The 23,390-nt window shown below is 42.3% G+C and overlaps 1 protein-coding gene across 5 annotated transcripts in view; it reads right to left on the bottom strand.

The window, feature by feature from the left end:
- The window catches only part of CACNA2D3 (calcium voltage-gated channel auxiliary subunit alpha2delta 3), a 941,064-nt gene that overhangs the window by 223,922 nt on the left and 693,752 nt on the right, over positions 1–23,390 (bottom strand). For all 5 annotated transcript variants that reach the window (XM_015130679.3, XM_077993170.1, XM_015130680.3 and 2 more), the window contains 2 exons: positions 8,292–8,363; positions 6,560–6,640 (listed from right to left, as the gene is read on the bottom strand). In XM_015130679.3, the coding sequence (XP_014986165.1) occupies positions 6,560–6,640; positions 8,292–8,363 (153 nt within the window). The remainder of the gene's footprint in view (positions 1–6,559; positions 6,641–8,291; positions 8,364–23,390) is intronic.

Here is a 23,390-nt window from a genome sequence, read left to right as displayed (position 1 = left end):
TTTCTATGCAGAGCCTCACTTAATTTATGTTTTCTGACTAAATGGGACTATGGGAAATAGTTTGTGAGCAATGAAATGTTTTATTAGCTTTAAAAAGTATGTAATCAAATTTAACACTGCACTTATTTAAATAATAATCCCGGCTTTTTGACAATATTTCTATTACACAGTTGACTGCACCCATTGGCTACAATAAATTTACCTACAAATCATTCATGTATTAAAACGGCCTCTGGCATAAAATCCATACTGATCTGTCTCTCTGAAGAAAGAAAATGTAACCCAGTTTTGCCAGAGCAGTGAAAGGGGAGAAGAAAAAAGAAATTCTCTATTTTTTTTTCTGAGGAGTTATTTCACAGTTCTGAGCCCCACTGTTAATTTTCTTTAAATTCTCTGCCACTCACATTCTTGAATATGATACTATTAAATGATCCAGACAACAGAGTTTACAAACCAGGAATGACCCTGTCTGCTTGTTAGCTTAACGTCAAGGTGATGTGAAATTAACTTCAGAGAATTTAACACTGGCAATTAAAAGTTTCCGTTGCATTACATAAAGCAAATATGCACGTGGTAGTCAAGGGCAACAGACATCTTCTCCTGGAGTTACCTTGCACAGCAAGTCTTAATAAGATTCTACTTGACTCTAATGATAAAAGTATATTTCATTATGCTGTGAAAGATAAACCAGAGATTTTCTATCCTTTGAGATGTATATCATCTCTTTCATCTTGTCTCTTGGAAAAATGTCAGACAGTCAACACTGCATTAATTACCATTATTATGTTTCAGTTTAAGATGGACTGGAGGGGTCAAAAAAAAAAAAAAAAAAACCTCTGAGAGTTTGGCTTTTTCCATTCAAGACAAAAATGGTATTTGATTGGGAATTCAAACTCAAACAAAACAAGTAATATTTTATAGTCAGCTCATGTATTCAGCACCTTCTAATATACATTACTTTGATTCTTGTTTTGCTTGTGAGAAGCAATACTCAAAAGAAGGCAGGATTCTTCTTAATGCCTGTACTCTTCTTTTATAGTACTCATCAAAATTATAATAATCTATTATTTGTGGGGTTGAGTATAAGTAATCAAGACTTGATTATTTCATGCCTGCCTCCCCTACCAGAATGTAAGTTCCATGAGGGCAAAGGTCCTATCATGTGGTTAAAAATATATGGCGGGGTGGTTGGGATGGAGAGAAGATGAGTAGGGAAAGAAGAAAGAGAAAAAGGTGGAAGTAGGGAAACAACGAAAGAAACTGCATTTAGTGCAGATTCTACATAGCTTAGCTAAATTCTGTGCTTCCTCCCCCAGAATGCAGAAGCTGAGCTCATCTTCCCATGCCAATGTCCCGCATTCATTAACCAACTGCCATCTCTGTTTCCTCATTGCCCCTTCATGCCTCAACCCACTGCACTCTGCTTTTTCTCTCCCTCCACCACTAAATATGCCATGGATATCCCTTTCTCTATGATTGCCAGGGGCCTCTTCATTGCCAAACCCTACAGGATTTTCTCCCTCAAATCTTCCTACTTTTCTTAGCCCATTGCTTCCTCTTCCTCGACACTATTCCCTCAGTTTCCAGGTACCACACTCCTGGGCCTCCTCCTCTTCACAGGATCTTTGTCCTTCACCCATTCCTCAAGTACTCATTTTCCCTAAGATTCTGTCCCCAGGACCCACTGTCTGCCTTAGCTCTCCTCTCTCTCAATAAGCTGCAGTGACCACATCTGTGCTGTTGTTCCCCAGATCCACGCTCTGGCCTCGGTCTCTCCCTTCAGTGGCAAACCAAGTATCCAACAGAGTAGTGGTCATCTCTTTTTGGCCATCCCTCTGACACCTCAGACTCATCCAGTCACAGCGGAGTTCTGTAAAGCTGCTCTTCCTCCTGTCTCTCTCAGTAGGGCGGCACCACCATCCACACAGACTCCCCAGTTAGAAACTACAGCATCAGTAGTATGAAATCCTACTAATGGTTTTCTCCAGGTTTGCTCCAATTCCATCCTGCTACCCAACTGTCCCACTATTATATTAATTCAATAAATTTCCACAATGGTCCTCACTGCTCTTCCTGCCTCAGAGTTTGACCCCAACAAAACCATCCTCCAGGTTGATCCAAGTCAAAGGTAACTCTGACCATGTTGCTTTCCTTTGTAACAGCCACTAACAACCTCTTCCGTGTGTAAGACAGATCCACAGGCTTGTCCATCAGGTCTCCCTGGGATCTGGCCCTTGCCTGAGTACCCAACCCTGCCTCCCTTCACTCACTGTCACTCAAAGCATACGGCAACAGCAATCCCCCTGCAATTTTCTCTCCTAGCCAGACCTTTACTCGCACAGTGTCAGCTACCCAAGGAACCCTTCCTTCTCTCTCCCTGTGGCTAATCCTCACCCATGCTATAAGCTCATCCTCAGCTCATCTCTTGTAAAAAGGCTCTCCTGACCTGCACTTTACTTCGTCCTTTCCATACCATCATCACTATATTTACCCTAGCACCTAAAAATGCTATACTTGGCCAAGCACAGTGGCTCATGCCTGTAATCCCAGCAGTTTGAGAGGGCAAGGCAGGTGGATCACCTGAGGTCAGGAGTTCGAGACCAGCCTGACCAACATGGTGAAACTTTGTCTCTACTAAAAATAGAAAAATTAGCCAGGCATGGTGGTGGGCACCTGTAATCCCAGCTATTTGGGAGGCTGAGGCAGGAGAATTGCTTGAACCCAGGAGGCGGAGGTTGCAGTGAGCTGAGATTGCACCATTGAACTCCAGCCTGGGGAACAGAATGAGGCTCAAAGAAAAAAAAAAGGTACTCTCACTTTTCTGCCTCTCAACCCTACGTAGTTCTTTCCGTACTCTGATTTGTCCTAGAAAGAACTGGAGGTGGTCAGGCGTGGTGGCTCACGCCTGTAATCTCAGCACTTTGGGAGGCTGAGGCGGGTGGATCACTTGAGGTTAGGGGTTCGAGAACAGCCTGGCCAACATGGTGAAACCCCATCTCTACTAAAAATACAAAATATAAAAATTAGCCAGGCACGATGGTGGGTGCCTGTAATCCCAGATACTCTGGAGGCTGAGGCAGGAGAATCGCTTGAACCCGGAAGGCAGAGGTTGCAGTGAGCCCAGATCATGCCACAGGTACTCCAGCCTGGGTAATAGAGCCAGACCCTGTCTCAAAAAAAAAAAAAAAGAAAAAAGAAAGAAAGAAAGAAAGAAAGAAACAAAAGAAAAGAAAACAGAAATAACTGGAGGTAGTACTTTCTCCATCAGAATGAGCTCTTTGTGGGAAAGGGGCCACCTCACTTACCTTTGACTTCTACAGTCCCTAGCACAAAGTCAGGCACGCGGGAGGCATTCAGTTAGTTTGTGTCTTTAAGACATTTACCGTTTTACTCAAATATTACCAAGCTCATCTTGAAAATTCCAACTAAATATTAAAAATGAGCTGGAAAGGAGAAGCCGATTTGCTCCAGCAGATGCACAGCCAGTTCTTCTTAAGCCTGTGCCTGAGAAAGTCTTCCTGATATTCAGAAACTGGTTAAAATCCTCCCCAGGTAAGCATTCTGAGAAAATAACATCGGAATGTTTTGTGTGTTGGTTGATGGCATAGAGCTATATCCTAACAGACGTAGGAAGGGCAGCTCTGACCACATCTCAGAATACAACACATTCTGTGGATGAGTCTCTCAAATAATTAAAAGCTTATATGACAACATCCAGCATTAGTTTTTGGCCACAAATCAATACACTGATGAAATCGCTAACTTTGGTTTCATCGAAAATAGAACCAGTCTTCCCATCCATTCTAATGTACAGCCCCATGGAGTAATGGAGAACAGATCGGACACAAGGCCTTCCAGTACTTGGGCTTGCCAAAGGGGCCCTGGACCAGAGGCATGTTCTCCTGGAGGCCAGGAGCCGCATGGTCCAACAGCCTGGGGAAAGGAGGCACTTCCCTTCCAACTGGAGAGACTGGGCTAATGAAGTGAACCCAATTATAAAATGGCTCGTTATGTTAACAGAGGTCGTGGTGTCTGGAAATTATTGCTGGGGTGTCTGGAATTCTTAATAAAAATTACAGGAAGTCTGATTGCTTGTGGGAAAATCTATGAAGCTAAGGGAGACAGAAAGAATTCTATCTTCTGGGAAAACCCCAAGAGCCAAGAGCTGACTCATCTTTACAAGGTGTTAATCGGGAGGGCAAGGTGCGACCTGAACTCTGCTCCCTGGAGCTCTCCTCTCCTGGATGAGAGAGGCCCATTTGGCCATGGCTGTCCCTGGCTGACACACACCCCTTTCACAAGGCTCTGTATGGGAACCAGAGGGAAGGGTACCCTAGCTTAACTTACGCCACATCTACATCTCTGGTTCCCAGCTTGACCCTTGGAAAAGCACAAAACACACATGCCTGCATTTCAAGCACTGCTGGTTAATTTTCTATAGCTGATCTTCTTCCTCTATTCCCATGCTTTGTTTCCCTCATCTGTTACTAGCAGAATGATGTTGAGAAAGTTATTTCAAGCAACCTTAAGTAAAAATGAGGTCAAAGGGTCCCCACTTCATGGGAATGTAGTAAGAATTCAATAGGAATAATGCATATAAGGTACTTTGGATGACACCAACCACATACTAAGAAGTTCAATAAATGTTTCAGTGTATTTTAGTTATTATTATTATTTTATTTTAATTATTATTATTACAATTGTCATTGCTCTTATTGTTCTTGGTAGCGCTATGGTTACAGAGGTTAAAATCATGGTTCTTGGCCAGGCACGGTGGCTCACGCCTGTAATCCCAGCACTTTGGGAGGCTGAGGCAGGTGGATCACGAAGTCAGGAGTTCAAGACCAGCCTGACCAACATGGTGAAACCCCATCTCTACTAAAGGGACAAAAATTAGCCAGGCATTGTGGCGTGCACCTGTAATCCCAGCTACTCAGGAAGCTGAGGCAGAAGACTCGCTTGAACCCAGGAGGCGGAGGTTGCAGTGAGCTGAGATGGTGCCACTGCACTCCAGCCTGGGCCACAGAGCAAGACTCCATCTCAAAAAAAAAAAAAAAAAAAAAAAAAAAAAAAAAAAAAACAAAAAAAAAAAAAAGGAGGGGGGAAAAAAGTCATGGTTCTCCTGCTTGCAAGGTGTGAGATTTGGCAAGATATTTAAGCTTTCCGTGCCTCAGTTTCTTTAACTATAAAATGGGGGTGACTGTAATGTCTAATTAGTAAGTGAGATAATGCCATAAAGAGCTCTGCACATTGCCTGCTAGAGGAAGCTTGGAGAAACTGACACAAAGGATAATTGTTACTGGTTCCTTGTTATGTTCCTTCTTTCTTGATTTATTGGACATGTATCAAGTAGTGGCCCAGTGCTTAGGTTTCTAAATCTCCTCATGTGAAATAAGAGGCTCAAGAATTGTTTGGAAATGTTCTCTACAGGTGGGATGCCTTTTCTGAAACTGAGCCAGCAGTTCTGGACACCTAGGTCTCGCGATTTCATCAAAAGTAAAGTCCACTATCTTTAGGGGCCTCAAAGTCTGCCCTTATCTCCATCCTTGACTTTCAATTTCTCAGGAACTACAGTTTCCAACATTTATTATGGGTTTGGATCAATGAAATGTCCTTTCATGCCTCTGGGAACTTAACTCCAATTACAAAAGCCCTGGTGGATGAAGCTGGTGGTCACCATCGACAGATGGGGAACGAGGGATAGGAGGGACTCGTCCATACCCAACTCATCAATGATGGAGCCAGGAACTTGCAGAGTCAAGCTCTAACCACTGCCTGCCTCCACCCGAGGCCCAGGAAAGCCTAGGTCCCCCTAGACAGCTGTGGTGAATCAGGCCCCAGCATATCAGGGAGGGTGGTGCTAAGAAAGAAGCCCTTGGCAGCCAATAATTCCTGATTCCTGGGCTCCCTTTAGATGAAGACAAAGAGAACCCTCGTTAATCTGAGTGGGCCAGAAATGGAGACCAGCTAGCCAGTCTGCTTGGTGCTGGGGGATGAGAGGGTGAATGTGGTGTTTGCCCCTGTGCAGGAATCAACCAGATCTGGTGGAGGCTGCTCTCTGATGCCTCTGGCATGCACATGCTCACGCCTACATTCAGAGCACTCTTGGGCAGTGCTGTGTGCCTGGGTTGTGCCTCAAGGGCATCCCCCTCCCACTTTTTGATTTGTTTTTCCAAAGAGTGCCCACCAGGAAATAGGAGAGTTTTCTGGATGGGATCTAAGAACTCTCTGGACTATCTTTTTAAAAGGCAAACCAGTCATGTCAGTATCGTGTGTGTATCAGAAAAACTCAATGATCACGTCAAAACTTACGATATAACATTGACTCTTTAAACTGAGGTTAGAGGAGATAAATAAGAAAAACAGCAAGTCATTGTAAATTAAAAAAAAAAACCTTTTAAATAACCGTGCAGATGGTACAAAGACAAGCTAACAGGTTGTAATAGTGGTGAGCAAAAACATCGCTCCAAAGTAGAGTTTGAAGCCTAAATTTTGTGAAAACAAGGCTCTGGGTGTCTCTGTTGCTTTGATTTCAGTGAGTGACTAGGTCATTCATTACCTTGTATTTGGGGATGGTCTTCAGAAGTTCTTTCACTGGGACATCTGTGCCAACCACTCCCAGGAGAATGCCCTTCGATCTCTGTCGAAAATAAACATTGAATTATAATAACAGTAAGTTAACTTGGCAAAAGAAACAGAATCTCATGAGAAGTCACATACCGTCTGCCTGGTGCCTTCCCCAAACTGATAGAGACTGAGGATTAACCCATATCTCCAAGAACGGTCTCTTCTATCCCCCACCCTCTACCTAAAATGTTACTGGGTAAAATGAGAGCTTCTCAGGCCAACCGTTAACTACCACAGTCCCCAACGCATACTCCTACCAAGACACTGTAATAGCTTCCCTCTCCTGTCTTGAAAATGAAACATTGATTTGAAGAAACACAAGAGTTTCAGCAGCTAAGGGCTCTAAACATTCACCAGTTTCTCTTATGAAAGCTTTTTACAGGAAAGACAGTATGTTAACTGCTTTCTCCATTTACACTGCCATCTGGTGCCCAGGAGAGAGAGACTAAATAGCCAGAGAAATATATAATAACCCTAACACTTTTACCAACTGAGGACCAGGGTGAAGGAATAGGCCTCCAGAGCCCCATTTTCCAAGGCACGTAACCATTGTGATTTGCTAAAACTTTCCAATGTCAGAAAGGCCATTGTTTTTTTTAAGGTTTTGTGGTGGGTTGAACAGTGTCCCCCCAAATTCATGTCCACCCAGAACCTGAGAATATAATGCTATTTGGAAATAGCATCTTTGCATATGTAATCATTAAGGATCTTGAGATGAAATCATCCTGGATTTAGGGTGGACCCTAAATCCCATGACTGATTTCCTTCCAAGAGGGAAGGACACAGAGAAACACATAAGAGGAACAGGTCACACGAAAACAGAGGCAGAGATTGGAGTGACACTGCCACAAGCCAAGGAATGCCTGGGGCCCCGAGAAGCTGAAAGAGGCAAGGAGAAATTCTCCCCTAGAACTTTCGGAGGGGCCGGGAGCGGTGGCTCAAGCCTGTAATCCCAGCACTTTGGGAGGCCGAGGCGGGCGGATCACAAGGTCAGGAGATCGAGACCACAGTGAAACCCCGTCTCTACTAAAAATACAAAAAATTAGCCGGGCGCGGTGGCGGGCGCCTGTAGTCCCAGCTACTCAGGAGGCTGAGGCAGGAGAATGGCGTGAACCCAGGAGGCGGAGCTTGCAGTGAGCCAAGATCGTGCCACTGCACTCCAGCCTGGGCAACAGCGTGAGACTCCGTCTCAAAAAAAAAAAAAAAAAAAAAAAAAAAAAGAACTTTCGGAGGAAGCATGGCCCTGCCAATATCTTGATTTCAGATTTCCAGCTTCTAGAATTGTGAGAGGAGAAATGTCTATTTTTTAAGCCACCCAGTTTGTGGCACTTCATTCCCAACAGCCCTAGGAAACTAATAAAAGGCTGGTAACTATAAATGAGAGTGGTCAGTGCACCACAATCAAGGATGGTCTCTGGGGCTTTTTCTCCTCTGGTCCTCTAATACTTAAACTTTGGAAAGGTGTTGCGAACTCTAAAATGACGCCAGCCTGGGTTCCTCTCATCTGTTTTTGATTTGGTGATTCTAACAGCAAGATCAAACAATAAGGAAAAATGACATACATCCTATGCTTAAAAATCAAAAGTCACCAGAGCTGGAGTCAGAGGGGGTCTGAGAAAACCACCCTCCTAGCATCAAGCAGGAAGCTCAGCCACTGTACTCACGGTTTCGTTCTGCTTACTAAACACAGGCATGGCTACAGTGGTCATCAGGACGGGGCCCTGATCATCAGTCAGCTGGATGGAAGAGAAAAGCCAGTTACCAGGGAATGGTTTGGAAACCACAGTTCTGGAGGCCGCCCCCTTGACAATCATGTCCTTTCCAGACCAGGGGCTGCTGAGATGGACCAGTGCCCACCCAAGCCTTCAATGGAGCAGGGAGCACAATGTATCTCCTGGATTTGCAGAGGGCAGTCCCAGCCCCCTGCTGGGGAAACAAATCAGCTGTCGTTAGTCACTCCAGCAGATCTGTTCTTTGCTTTCAGCCACTTTGGTTCAAATAGAGCCTTGCTTGGATTTTCCTGATTCTTCTTATTTTATTGGCACAGGTTTATTTTACTATTTTACCTCCCAGACATTTATGTTTCATAAGAGTGCTTCTCCTTAATCTAAATATTGAGGATCAGAAAGCATGTGCATAAAGGGTCTGGTGAGTTGCCCCTGCTAAAAACAACAGAATCTGGAAGCATTTATTTCCCCCAAGGCAGCCAGTCAAGGTCCTTTTACCTCTCTGGGTCTCTGAATGCCAGTCCCAGATGGAAAACAAATAAAACAAAAACAAAATTAAATAATAACTTTATCATCTGACTTCTAAAATCATGATGAAGAAGGTCATCATTTCTCTTATAAGAATGGCCCTTGAGGACAGGCGTGGTGGCTCATGCCTGTAATCCCAGCACTTTGGGAGGCCGAGGCAGGCGGATCACGAGGTCAGGAGATGGAGACCATCCTGGCTAACACGGTGAAACCCCATCTCTACTAAAAATACAAAAAATTAGCCGGGTGTGGTGGCGGGCGCCTATAGTCCCAGCTACTCAGGAGGCTGAGGCAGGAGAATGGCGTGAACCTGGGAGGCAGAGCTTACGGTGAGCCGAGATAGCGCCACTGCACTCTAGCCTGGGCAACAGAGCAAGACTCCATCTCAAAAAAAAATAAAAATAATAAATATAAATAAATAAATAAAAAGAGTGGCCCTTGAAATACAGCATGTGATCCGTGTCTTTAAACCTCTGAATTGGATTACAGACACATGGAGACACACCATTGCACCTGCTTTTCACACAGTGTTGGGAGACAGGCAGGAACCCCTACTCTGTCCCAAACAAATAGGGAAACAGAGTCTTGGAACATGGTAGACTTTGGCCCAAGACAAATCTGGTTCTGAATCTCAGCTCTGAATCTTTCCTAACAGCACTAGTGAAGTCTCCACGTGCTCATATGAAATAATGCCCACTATTCCCCAGCACTGTTGCCATGAAGACAAAATAGAAAACTGCCCAGCATGGTACCTGGCATATGGAAGTGCTCAAAGGATGCCAGCTTCTTTTCCCTGCCTTCAAGGTCACACAGCTAGTAAGTAGCAGAGTCCAAAACGAGATTAAGGCTGGAGGCACTGCTGACAGGCACCAAAATTGACCAGGCAAGTTCTTATGGCTTCACAGGCTGTTCAAGCCCCCAAGTGACGCAATCTGTAAACCAGAATCCACTATCTTCAACCTAGTGTGTTTTCTGATGTTTGGACACTTCTCTTCCATAGCTTTAGTTCCACAGAATAATCAGGTGTCGCTCCCTCAATCTCCTTGGGAAGAGGCATTATAAAGAGAAGATCCTAAAATCTAAGCATCTGAAGCCCCCATTGACTGGCTGGTCACTTGAGTAAAGGTCATTAAACTTAGTCTTTCTTTTGCCTTGTTCTTCTAATAGATTATTAGAGCTGTGGGATGTCACTACTTACAATGCAGTACCCAGGACGGCAGCACCTGTAGCACCTAAATGCTTGTTAGAAATAGTCTCAGGCCCCATACCAAACACTCTGAATGTGAATAATTATTTTAATGATTCGTATGTATATTAAAATGCAAGAAGCATTGGTATAGGGCAATCCTTTCCACTTCATTTCCATCAATAATCATGACAGCTAAGAGAAGCTGGCAGGTGTTGGAAAAAATATCCCAACAGGGGTGGAGGGGGCCATGTTTTTATTAGTTTTACATTGATATCAAGATAGGCCTATATTCCTCCATGACAAGTAAAATGAAGCAAGACTCTCCTGGTCTATCTAGGACTGGGAACTCATGGTGACATGGTTAATTTTATGTGTCAGCTTGGCGAGGCCATCGTGCTCAGTGGTTTGAGCAACTATCAGTCTAGATGTTGCTAGGAAGGTGTTTTTTTTAGATGTGACTAACATTTTAATCAGTAGACTTTGAGTAAAGAAGATTATCCTCCATAATGTGGGTGGGTCTCATCCAATCCATTGATGGCCTTAAAATAAAAGACAAGGCCCCCCTCAAAAGAAGGAATTCTCCCTGTAGACTGCCTTCAAACTCAAGAGTGCAACATAAACTCTGGTTGGAATTTCCAGCATGCCAGCCTGCCTGCCTTACAGATTTCAGACTTGCCAGCCCCACAATTGTGTAACCCAATTCCTTAAACTAAATTCTTCCCCACCTTATCTGTATAGCCTATCTCTAGCTCTATAGGATATCTCTAGAGAATCATGACTAATAATATACATGCTAATCATGTAAGTGATTATTTTGGGCATCCTAATTTGGGTGTAAGAATATGTAAACAAAATTTAATTCATCAATATAACAACAAAAAATATTAACTATGAGGTGATGCTGACTGTTAGTGTTGCCATGAACCAAGTCAACCAATATATACAGTCTATAACAGTTTTGGGGAACATGGTTCTAACATCTTGCTTAAAATACTCAAAGCATACTATGGCCACCATTGGAAACCTGCAAGGACATTTTCAAAGGCAGAACCAGCCCATGGTAAATAGTTCTCTTAGAATTAGAAGTCTTCCCATATTCTGACTCCTTGATTAATTGTTAATGCTATAAAGAAAACTGATTTGAGCTGATCCATAACCCTGGACAACTTCCACTTTGCAACTCAAATCAAATTTCAAGCAGTGCCAACATGTATCATGGATGAAATAAAAACATATCACTGACAATAATGAGAAATGAAGCCTTTTTCCTCCAACCAGTAAAAATCAGTTATAAATCACTAGTAATTGTCCTGGCACAAAGACAAGATTATAAGAAACTAACTTCAAAATATTAATCCAGAATGTAGTATCAACTTCACTCAGGAGCTAATTCCAAATGTAATTACTGCATCATTACTTTAAATAAGAAACCCATAATATTGCATTTGTACTGAAACCATTCATTTGTAACCAGCCCCAGGTAAACAAAGGAAATGCAGTGAGTTCAGTCTGGCAACAGTTCACATATGGGCCAATGATCTCATGGACCTCTCCTAGGGGTAGTTCTGGCCCCAATTTGAATTGGCTTGGCCAGAACCCTCACCCGTAGGCTTTCCTATATATACCAGTTCATCATCACGGCAACAAGGGCTGGCAGGAACACGGAAATACCATTTGCAAAAAATTAAGACTCTCTTCTGCACCCACCAGCTCCATCATTCCCAGTCCCCATAGGTCTGGACTCTGTGAATCTTAAACATTTCCTGGAGAAACACATCAATTTGCAAGTTCATTTATACTGTAAGCACTTTATGATTGAAAGGCATTCTATACTCTTGTCATAGGAAATAGCAGTCAATGGCAAGTTTTTTTTTCTTTTTCCCAGACCACCAAGCAGAAGTTATGCAGCCAACCAGGGCCAGAAACCCTCTGTCTCCCAACACACTAGGGGGTCCCTGCTTTTCTGTGGCCCCCCAACCTGTAGCTGCTACTGAGGCAAGAGCACTGCTTATGATTCATACATCTGGCTTCCAAGAAAAACACAGATGTAGAGTCAACATTCATTTTCCAAGGGATAGGAGCAGGAGATGGGGGGTCACCATGGTCCATCTGGGCAAAATCCCATTAACTCAAGTCCAAACGGGAATCTCAAAATGAACTGCTGTGCACTTACACTTGCCCAGGCTTTGAGCAGGCCTCCGAAATCTGTGGCTGTGGTGCTCTGTTGTATAATAAGTGTATATTATTCCATATCCTTCATTTCTCATGCTACATAATGGGGACCGTTCGGGTATCAAAGGAAATGATGAATAATAATACTGAACATCTGGTTTATAAAACCCAAACTTGCTCAACAGATTGACTGCTTCCTGTCAGCTTCCCAAGTTAATCATGCATGTAGGCTCATATGAATATGCATTCGAACTCATGTGCAAGGTCCACGTGGTCATGCCAGGCCTACTCCTTAATGCTTGATTAGTTTCCCACTGATGGCATCAGTTGGCAACATGGCCAGCCCTAGGACATGACCCCAGAGAGCATAACAACACAAGACTTGTGAATCCATCCATTTTGCTGCTGGCCTAGTCACTTACTCATTGATTTCCTTAATAAACACTCCTTGAGCATCAGCTGTGTGCCAGGTTCCATGCCATGTGCTGGAAAGACAACTAGAAATAAGGCATGAGTCTTATCCCCAAGGAGCCTAGAGTCCGCCAGGGGAGAAAGAAAAGCTAACATGGCAGAGGAAGAACTGGCTGGGGATGGCATGCTGGCTCTCATTCGGCAAGCAGAGAGGCTCTCTTTTCCAGGTCTAGCATGAACTAAAGCGAAAATGCCTGGTGTTTATCAATATCTGTCAGGGTTTATATGACAGATGCAGAATGCTTCCTGAAAGCCAGTCTAACAAAAGCAGGAGAAAGTAGTCTGCCGCAGAGCGATTTCATTCCATTGCTGTATACTTAAGGATATTGGTAAATGGAACAATGCAGGGGTAGACATCTTGTAAACTGCCTGGCCCCTTTCTTTTCCTTCTTCTGTAGGTGTCACCTGCTTCCTTTAGGAAAGTCGTCTTCATCCCCTCCAACCACAGGGTTTCTTAGCAGTCAAGCTCTCCCATCCTGAGTGTGGGGATGGACAGCCAACCCAAGCTGTGTTAACCAGAGCACTTCATGCACACAAGTGTGCACACACGCACTCTGCCTGAGCTGCACTGGTAAGTTTATTAATTAGGCATGCAGTTCAGGCTAGGCTACCTGAGATTTTTTTCTTTTTCCGACCTGCAGCAAATGGGAAAGACTCCCTACTCTCCCTTGTGAATGGCTATAAGAACGTCAGCTTGGCAGCCATGTCCCCTTGCCACACAGAGAGGCAATGAGACTGAAAAAAACAAACCCACAGAGAGGAGGAGAGATGAATGTGCGTGTGTGTGTGTGTGTGTGTGCGCGCGCGCACATGCTCTGTGTATGATGGAGAAGAGAGAGAGAAAGAGGGAGGGAGGAAAAAAAAGAGGGAAAGGGCGGGAGGGTGCCAATCCCTGAATGCCTTCATTCCCAAGATCAATTCCACCAATGCCCTTTTCCATTATTGCGTTGCTTGAGCCAGTAAGTTTTTTCTTTTAGCTCCAATGAGCATGAAATGGATTTGTGACTCTTAGAAGTGCCAATCTGGGCCATAAATGACCTAGGCAGCTCTAGACACCCACTGAGGTGGTCCCAAGTGCCATGTACAATCCACACAAAGGAGAAATTTCTAAGGCCAAAAAGGTCAAAGGGAAAAGGGTACCAACATTCCCAAGATGGGTGGTTGCGTGTCTTTCCCACAGGGGAAGAAATTTAGGTACCTGCAAAGTACCCGAATACTGATGGTAATGACCACTCTTTATGATGGTACAAAAGACTACTGTCACTAGAATTTTATGTCAAGCCTTCACAATGAGTAGAAGTTTGGCTGCTTCCCCAGTGGATCCCCATAGTGGGTAGCAGTTGTGGCTATGTGCTTGCTGCCTGGGCAGCCTCCACCTTTGAAGGACAGCTGTTTGGGTTGCCTTCTTCATATCTCTATTCAGAGAAAGCTTGCCAGGGCTGGTTGCAGAAGCCTCTATTTCTCCTGCAGCTGGAAGCCTCTGGGGGTGAATGCCAAGCTGCAGAGAAAGGAGGCAAGCTGGACCTGGAAGGCATCTGAGCAAGCCAAGGACAGCACTCTTGGCAGCCCATTTGAGGACTGCCAGGTGGTTTTCAGTGGAGCCTCCTGCCAGATCTGCTCAGCCCTGGAGGCTTGGGCTTAAAGGGAAGGTTGTGCACAAATGGTGAACTCGGCTCAGATACAGGACTGGCTCCAAGTCAAGAACAAAAGCTAATCCACTAACTCTCATCAAATATCATATTTCTTCTATATTTTGCTCCTCTTACATTAGTGTTTTGCTTTATTAACATTGATCAACATATTGATTATGTTAGTAAATAATATAAATGTATAATACTATAATACATAAATATTTTCTATGTGTGTGTATAACTTGTGAGTACGCAGCTGTGTTTCTGCCGTCTTCCTTTCAGCACCTGTGAGGAACCTCAACCTGCACTCTATGAAAAGACACTGCTACCATCTAGTGGCCGTCAGGGTAAATTGCAGGCATGAGGTCCTGGATGACAAAAAGCCGTTTCCAGAGTATGGACCTTACCAACAAAAACCTATCTTAGGGGCCAGGCGCGGTAACTCACGCCTGTAATCCCAGCACTTTGGGAGACCAAGGCGGGCGGATCACCTGAGGCTGGCAGTTTGAGACCAACTTGGCCAATGTGGGGAAAATCCGTCTCCACTAAAAATACAAAAATTAGCTGGGCATGGTGGTGGGGCACTCCTGTAATTCCAGCTACTCTGGGAGGCTGAGGCAGAACTGCTTCAGCCCAGGAGGTGACCGTTGCAGCAAGCCGAGATCGCGCCATTGTGCAACGCCCGGACAACAGAGTGAGACTCCATCTCAGAAACTAAAAAAAAGGTATTTAAATGCCAGCTGATGCCATTTAGTTACCTACCCAACTGAGGCAAAGGCTGGCTGGTATCAATAATTAGGTCTGACAACATTTGCCTTGACAGAAAAGTAGTAGTTCTAAGAGGTGAAGAAACACAGCTGTGCACATCTATAAATCAGATGAGACATTATGAAAAGAGAACCACTGATTCCTTAAGATACCCAGAATCTGGGCTGGGCGCAGTGGCTCACGCCTGTAATCCCAGCACTTTGGGAGGCCGAGGCAGGTGGATCATGAGGTCAGGAGTTCAAGATCAGCCTGGCCAAGACAGTGAAACCCCGTCTCTACTAAGAATACAAAAAATTAGACAGGCATGGTGGTGGGCGCCTGTAATCCCAGCTACTCGGGATTCTGAGGCAGAGAATTGCTTGAACCCGGGAGGCAGAGGTTGCAGTGAGCCAGTATCACACCACTGCACTCCAACCTGGGCAACAGAGCGAAACTCTGTCTCAAAAAAAAAAAAAAAAAAAAAAAAAAGAAGAAGAAGAAGAAGAAAAGATATGCAGAATCTGAGAATGTGACAGGCAAGCACAGCAAAGGAGAGGTTCTTTCACACCCACTTTCTCAAACGCAGCTTGAACAAAAGGGACACCAACTCCCTGGCACCTTTGCCTCTCCCCATGAGCTTAAGTTTATCAATGACTTGGGAATTCTTAAGGGCCATTTTCTGGGTAGCACATAATAGGGTTAATGGGGTGAAGGTGGGAAGAAATGTCACCTATGTCCTGCAGTTTGCACACTCCATGGCAAGGAGAGAGGAAGACAACAGAAAGCCATCAGAACAACTCTCTGTATGATTAGTTTGTGAGGGCACCAGGGCGAAGAGCAGGGAAACGTACATCCGGAAAAGGGAATGTAAGCAGACTATGTGGCAATTTAGATACCTTCCCCAAACAAAACCTCTGCACCCTTCCCTCCTCCACCAGCCAAAAAAAGTCTTCTGTACCTAACCTTTCAATGGTCACCTACCTCCACAACCCCCAAATCTCTCACCCCTTTCCATCATCACAACATCTCTTATCCTCAACACTGGGCAGACACGTCAGGGAAAGAATCTAGTAAGATTGTACTGGGCATGTTCAGGAGGATGTTTTCTCTGGAGACACACCCCCAGTAGAGATACAGACACCCGTTGGAGGAATAACACAGGTGAAAATCCACTGAAATGTGGGGCAAGGAAATCCTATTGCATCTCATGCCTGGAAAGGGACCACAATATTGATACTGCCTACTTGGCTAATGTTAACATCATCTGACTCTGGCTGTGGATTTTACTCTCATATTCTTTAGATTTCCACTACTGTTAGTGATAATCTTGAGGTTTGCTGATTGTGAGAGGTTTAATTGAGAGACTTTACAATAAGAATAAGAAACAAGAATAAGAAGTTAGTAAACCTTTCAAGTAACATGTCCTCTTGCTTTTCACTTGATTGTCTTGGTAAAATGTGTCACTAAATCCTTGAGAATGCTACATAAGAGATATTTTGCTTTTAGCCAAAACATTTTCCCTCTTCTTACTGAATCGTTATTACTTGCATTTGAGATTTGGAGATTCTGTATTCTTCTATGAGATTTCACTGCATTTTAACTTGTTTAAAAACAAAAGTAAACAGATTTCCTTCTTTGAACTTTAACTGCATCTTGTATGAGCTAAATTGTTGAATTTGTTTGTTCTCTTTCTCTTCTTAACAAACTGAAGACAACTTTGTGAATATAATGCTGGACAATCTTGGAACATCTATATGAGAATCTAAAAACAGTCCTCTTCTCATAAAATTGTTATTATTCAGGAACATTTTGATATTCTGTCCTTTTGTTCCAGTGATTCTAGGATATGTCATTAAGCAAGGAATATGTTTTATGAGTAACCATCTAGATAGAGGGAGGATACTGCCTTTGACCAGGAACATATATAAATAAAGCCATAGTCATAAGAATATCACTGATTAACATATCTGAAAGCTGTCCTGGAAACTGCTTTGTTGGTTTATTTGGGTATAAGCTGGTTATTTCAAGAATGCCCAGGACAAATGACAATGAAAATTATCATGAGGCATTGGATTTTGGTCAATATTTATGATGAGTCATGACACATAATTGACCCCCCATAGTGGCCAAATGTTCATATTTTCACAAACGTGGTTTAGACACCTCCAAATAGATGCCTGAAAACACAGGCAACTGTCAGAGCTTTGGGGCCCTAGGACAAAACCTTCTCCTTGTTTAAAGACCCCCTGAAATGCTGCTTCCTCCATAAAACCTTCCCTAACTAAGTGGAAATGAGAACCAGATGTTCTCAAACTTCACTACAAAGATAATCATATTTATTCTACAACCAAAGATACCATCTAGGACCAAAATTTGTGCAAACTATTAATGAAGCAAAGTCACTGAACACTGTGGCTGGAAGAAGTACTGGGAATTGTGTAGAGCCTGTGAACTCCAAGGGCAGAAGCTGGGAAAGATTCCTCTTTTCATCCACAGCATTTAGCACAGAGCGTGGTACACAAGACATGCTCAGCAAATGGTCCTTACATGAATTTATTCCAACACTATGCTTTAATTTATTTCATAAATGAGGCCCAGGGAGGAAAGAAGGCACAGAAAATTAGTATCGGAATTCAGGCAAGACTCTGGGGTTAGTGCTCCCTCTTTCACATCGTACAGCCTCTCCTTGCTCATGGCTCCTTCACTGAATATCTTCGTGTATTCTGCCTATATCAATGTGGTTGGACTGAGACTGTAAGGAAGTGCCGAGAAGCTGGAGCACAATGTCCAGCTGATGTTACACCGATAAAGGAAAAGGACTTAAAAAAAAAACACAGCTTAGTTGAACACTGCAATGTGCTTAGCAGCACGGAGAAGACAAAGAGTAACAAGCAAACAGAAGCAAACAGACCTGCATTAACATGCTGGAGAAGGTTACTCAAACTTGCTGAGTCATTTTTATTGATCTATCCTTCCATCCTTCCTTCTGTCTATCCACCCACACGCCTACCTTTCCATATCCATTGCCAAATATCATTTGTCACTTGTTACCAAACATTGCTGTGAATGTTCTGCATCTTCTAGCCTTAAATTTAACCCTGACAAAGACCTTCCAAGTGCCTATGCACATTTTACAAGTGAAGGAGTTAAAAAGGCAAAGTACCTTGCTCCAGGTACAGAAAACAGAATAGAGATCTGAGTCTTGGTCTACCTGATGCCAGAGCCCATGTAGTAACCACTCCACCCTCAGTCTCCTGTTTCGGGGTGCAAAGACAAATGCCATGTTTGGTCCTCAGGAGATTAAAGTGTAGTAAAGGAGGCTGCAATCAAGCAAATCGTCCTTTAAATAGGAAAAGTCCTTAGAGTTCTTAGAAGCATTAAGTGCATTATAGACATAAAGTGCCTAGCACCGTGCCTGGGACATCTGACAAGTGCAATTAATCCCATAAAGACCATTCCAGACTAGGCCAGAGAAACTCTTATGCTTCTTCGAAATCCAAAGATTTGAACTTCATCTGTCTCCTGAACTGCATAAACAAAATAGGAAGACATGTTTCCTTTATCCCATGATCGAAATATCTTGGTTTTAACAGTTAAATAATATGAAAGCAGTTGGTGGGGGTGGGGGGTGGTTAATTATAATATTATGATCATAAATATTAAAGGAGATTAGGAAGGATGCACATTGGGAAGGAAGTTGTTATAGAGGAAGGGAGTCTAGGAAGGAGGGACAGATGCTTCAGAAGTACCCAGCCTGTAAATCATCTAATGTGTTCCAGGCCTGGGCAAATATGGATGGGTCCCATCCAAGCACACAGGGCTCATGATTCAGCAAGTGGTTCAATTTTGTGAGTCATTTCTGGAAAAAGAAAATCCATACCATGGCATTAGTCTTTGCTTGACATTTTCTACCTCATGAAACTCGGTTGGGTTTTCCAAAATCCTTCTAGTTAATTTGAAGGGATAAACATCTAACTTTTTGTTTTTTAACTTCTTGGTAGCACTGATGTACAGGATTGCACAACTGCTCCAGTTTACCCCAGAGGGTCATTTCAGTCGAATCCTTTGGCATGAGATGTCTGGCAGTGTGTCCGGAGCCATTCCTTCAGTTCTCATGGAAGTGGGCTACATTTGGGTTTGTAATGGATATATATCCATTAATTGGGGATGTGACCAGTGAATAACATGACTGGAAAAAGCATCAGGCAGTCGAACATGACCAGACCATTAAATATGTGGCTCAATTTACTAAGAAAAACTGAAAGGCAGTTTCTTCATTAAAATAATTAATTTTTTTAGTTTTAATGTGCACAAACAATACAGGTAGACAAATTTTGTCAGAAAATTAGATTTGTCAAAAAAATTTTGCCAAAAAGTAAAGAAAAGCTATGCATATGCATGCATGGTATGCGTGTTTTCTCTTGAGTAACTCATTGTATTAATCTAGTATATCTTCCACACAGGAAATACCTTCCTATGAGAACTAATAAAGTCAGATTAAAATCACTGATGATGATTTGACATTGATTTGATACAGATTTCATTTATTATATTTTACACAGATTTGGTTTTCAAATTAGTAACTAAATTGTATTGAATCTGATTTACCTCAGTGTTAAAATGGTGTTCTTGTGTCATCTTTCTCTAATGCAATCAGAAAATAAAATATGTTTATTTCCTGGGTTGCTTAATTCTTTATCTCATTAAGATACTGGCAGCTGTCCTTTAACTTGTTCTTTAGCTGGCCTCTTCCAATGCCTTGGCCGTAAAGTGTAGATTCATGCATTGTTGATTTCAGGAAACACCCCGTGTGTCAAGTGATGGATACAGGTGTTCTAAATCTACCAAGAAATACGGAAGAGACCCCAAAATGAAAATCCAACTCATTGAGTTCAAGATCAACTTTGTGTCAATAAAAATGACCTACAGAATTGTATCTAGAAGCAAGGAAACAGAACACTGAGTGTCCTGTGATGTCCTCTTCAAGACCACCCAGGCTAAATATTGGTGATGTTGACATTAATATCATGGTATTCCAATTCAAAGGGCTTTATGAAATAACTTTCCTCAATCCTCTGCCTTCCCTTCTATGTAGAAGGAAGAAGGGTATTTTTATATTTTTGGGGATGTAAGAACAACTGAGATGAAAACAACTTTTAATATTTTATTGTTTTTATTCAGATGTTTCCTTAATATTCAAAAGAAAAGGCAGTTTCATTGTAGCAATGTTGTGAGTACAGTTTGTATTGTTTTAGCACCTTAAGAGAGTCATACTTTCTAACTGTGCTTGATTTAAATAAATAGAAAACACTCACATATTTAAATAAATGAGAATTTTTGAAAGAAGACACTGGATTTCTAAGACACTAAAAATTAAGTCTGAAACTAGAAAGCATTGAGATGTAAGGAACTGTAAAATCAATTTTTGGTTTTCAATCTAACACCAAGTTCTTTTTGCCTATTTTTTAAAGAAACCATTTCGGCTTTTACTTTATCAAATGTGTCTGTATTAAACAAGGTGTAATGCTGCTAGCATTATTAATAATATTACTGTCCCTGCCATGGCCAACACTACCTCTCATTGAGCACGGGGTGTGGATGGATGGGCCCCGAGCAGGTGCTGTTCCTGTACTTTCAGGAAAATCCCGTAAGGGACATGTCTGTACCCCAGTAAAACAAGAAAAACCAAGGCTCAGGACGATGGTACCCTGGTCCAAGGTTACCAATGAGAACTGGCAGGTGGGGCCTCCATTCCATGTCCAGCTGACTCAAGTTAGTCTTAAGAGCAATGGGCTCCTTTGCCTCACCTGTAGGAGTGGAATGCATCCCTTCTGCAATGATGAGTGCAATACCAGAGGTCACACAACTTGGTACAACAGTCCCCAAATAGCAAATTGGGCAGATGTCATTTTCACCCTGCTTCATTTTTTCCATTTTTAAACCAAGGTAGCCCTTCCCCCAACCAGAGGTGTGAGGAGGATAGGCAACACCTACCAATTGAGGCTCAGGTAGGGTGGGTGATCTCCATGGTTTAACCACACACCTGCCATTTTTTGTGGATTTTCCATGCTCAGATCAATGTCGCTCTAAGCATCTGACATGGACTGAGCCTTTGATTAAAGATTGGTAGAAAGATTGGTAGATCACCTTTGGTAGAAAATAAGGATTATTGGTAAACAAAGGTACTTTTAGACTTGTCCCACGTAAGACAACCTACTGTTTATAAACCTTTGTCCTTCTGATTATAGCTGTGTGTACCAAGAATCAATGCATGTTATGTATGTGTATTTTTACAACAGAGTTTGGGTTTCCCACTTTTTCATTTGTTTATTTCTTGGGAGAGCTGGGCTTAGCAGACAATTGTTAGGTTAACTCTTGGTAGTCTATTTCATTTAGTGTATTTATGAGTAATACAATTAGTTCATGACTACAAATATAATCATTTACTTATAAAAATAATATATGCTCATCATACAGAATTTGAAATATGCAAAAATGTATTAAGAAAACAAAATAAATATTTGTTATCCTAACACTAGGAAATAGCCACTATTAAACATGGCTATGCATTTCTTTCCAATAGAGTTTTGTACATCTGCTTGTACACACACACGCACACACACAACAGGAGCATAATGTACATAAAATTTTACACTCTGATTTTAAAATAATGTATTTTCTCACATTATTAAATATCCTTTTGAACTATGATTTTGTTTATGGCTTCTTAATATTCTATCTTTTGGGAAGTTCAGTGACTTTTTCAACCACTTTCTCATTTCAGGTATTTTAGCTCTTCTTTTCCTCATTACAAATAAAATTGCAAGTCACTGACCAATTTAGGCAAGATTCTGCAAAAGAAGGTTATTGAGTCAAAGGCTGAAAGTGTGCAAGTTATTGATATGTAGTGGTAATGTTTTATTGAAGGCTTTTATCAATTTTCATGCATAAAAGTGTAAAAGCTAAAAAAACTTTTAAAAAAGTTAATAATAAAATGGAATCTTTTGTTTTTACTTTGTTTTTTTCCCTGAATAATCAGGAAAAATAGTATATAAAGCATAAAAATAGTACATAAACACTACAAATGTTCAAATAAATTTGAAAATGGAGTAAACCCTGATTTTTCCCTTCACACACAAGTAGACACACACTATGAGGTTGTTTGACATGAACAGATTATTTCTTTTCAATAAGAAATGCAAATAGCAGGCCAGGCACGGTGGCTGATACCTGAAATCCCAGCACTTTGGGAGGCTGAGGCGGGTGGATCACCTGAGGTTAGGAGATCAGCCTGGCCAACATGATGAAACTCTGTCTCTACTAAAAATATAAAAATTAGCTGGGCATGGTGACAGGTGCCTATAATCCCAGCTACTCGGGAGGCTGAGGCAAGAGAATCACTTGAACCTGGGAGGCAGAGGTTGCAGCGAGCCGAGATCGCGCAATTGCACTCCAGTGCGGGCAATAAGATCAAATCTCTGTCTCAAAAAAAAAAAAAAAAAGAAAGAAAGAAGAAAGAAAGAAATGCAAATAGCATCTTGCTTCCAAACGGAGCTCCATGGCCCCCCAGGAACCCACACGTAGCTTCGTAGCTTCGGCTGGAGTGCCTATGTGCTGCCCTGCTGGCTATCCTGCCATTAGGAAGCCAAGCGTTTTGAATCTGAGGGTCTTGCATTCATTAATTTATGGTCTCAAGTGCTAAGTTGGACAGGGCCATGGAAAAGGGGTCAGCCAAGACTCACATGGGTACACTTGCAAAGTTCCCCTCCTTCCTCAGCAGCAGAGCAGCCTGTCTGGGTTGCCACAGACACACTCATACAGAACCACGGCAGAAAACAAAATACTCAGTTATATAACCATTGTTAGTGTTGAGCAACATGCCATCACTCAGATTTCCACAGAGCCTCTCACACTGGCCATGGGAAAAGCTGAAGTGACTAGACTTGCTCTCTGGTTTCTAGCGCCGTGGCTTTATTCACAAAATAGATCCAGTAATTTAAACTGTAGCCCATTGTGCTGCTATCATTTTTCAGACTGTAAGTATATCAATCTTAACAGCCCCAGCTTGGGAATGCATATAAAAAGTACCTTACATGATACTATAAAATGGTAAATGATAAGGAGAAAAACAGGGTTTTCAAAACAAGACATAATAGTTTACATGCAAAGCAAAGTACAGGTAAAAGCAAATGAATCATAAACCAGAACCAAATGTAAACATTATCAGTTCTCAGTTTTGTACTTCATTTGCATCAATTTAGATGGTTATATAACTGTAATGAAACACTAAAATCACTA

The sequence above is a fragment of the Macaca mulatta genome, chromosome 2, assembly GCF_049350105.2.
Source record: "Macaca mulatta isolate MMU2019108-1 chromosome 2, T2T-MMU8v2.0, whole genome shotgun sequence".
NCBI classification, from domain to species: Eukaryota; Metazoa; Chordata; class Mammalia; order Primates; family Cercopithecidae; genus Macaca; species Macaca mulatta.
The sequence above is the reverse complement of the archived record's forward strand: the minus strand, read 5'-3'. Positions and strand labels throughout refer to the sequence as shown.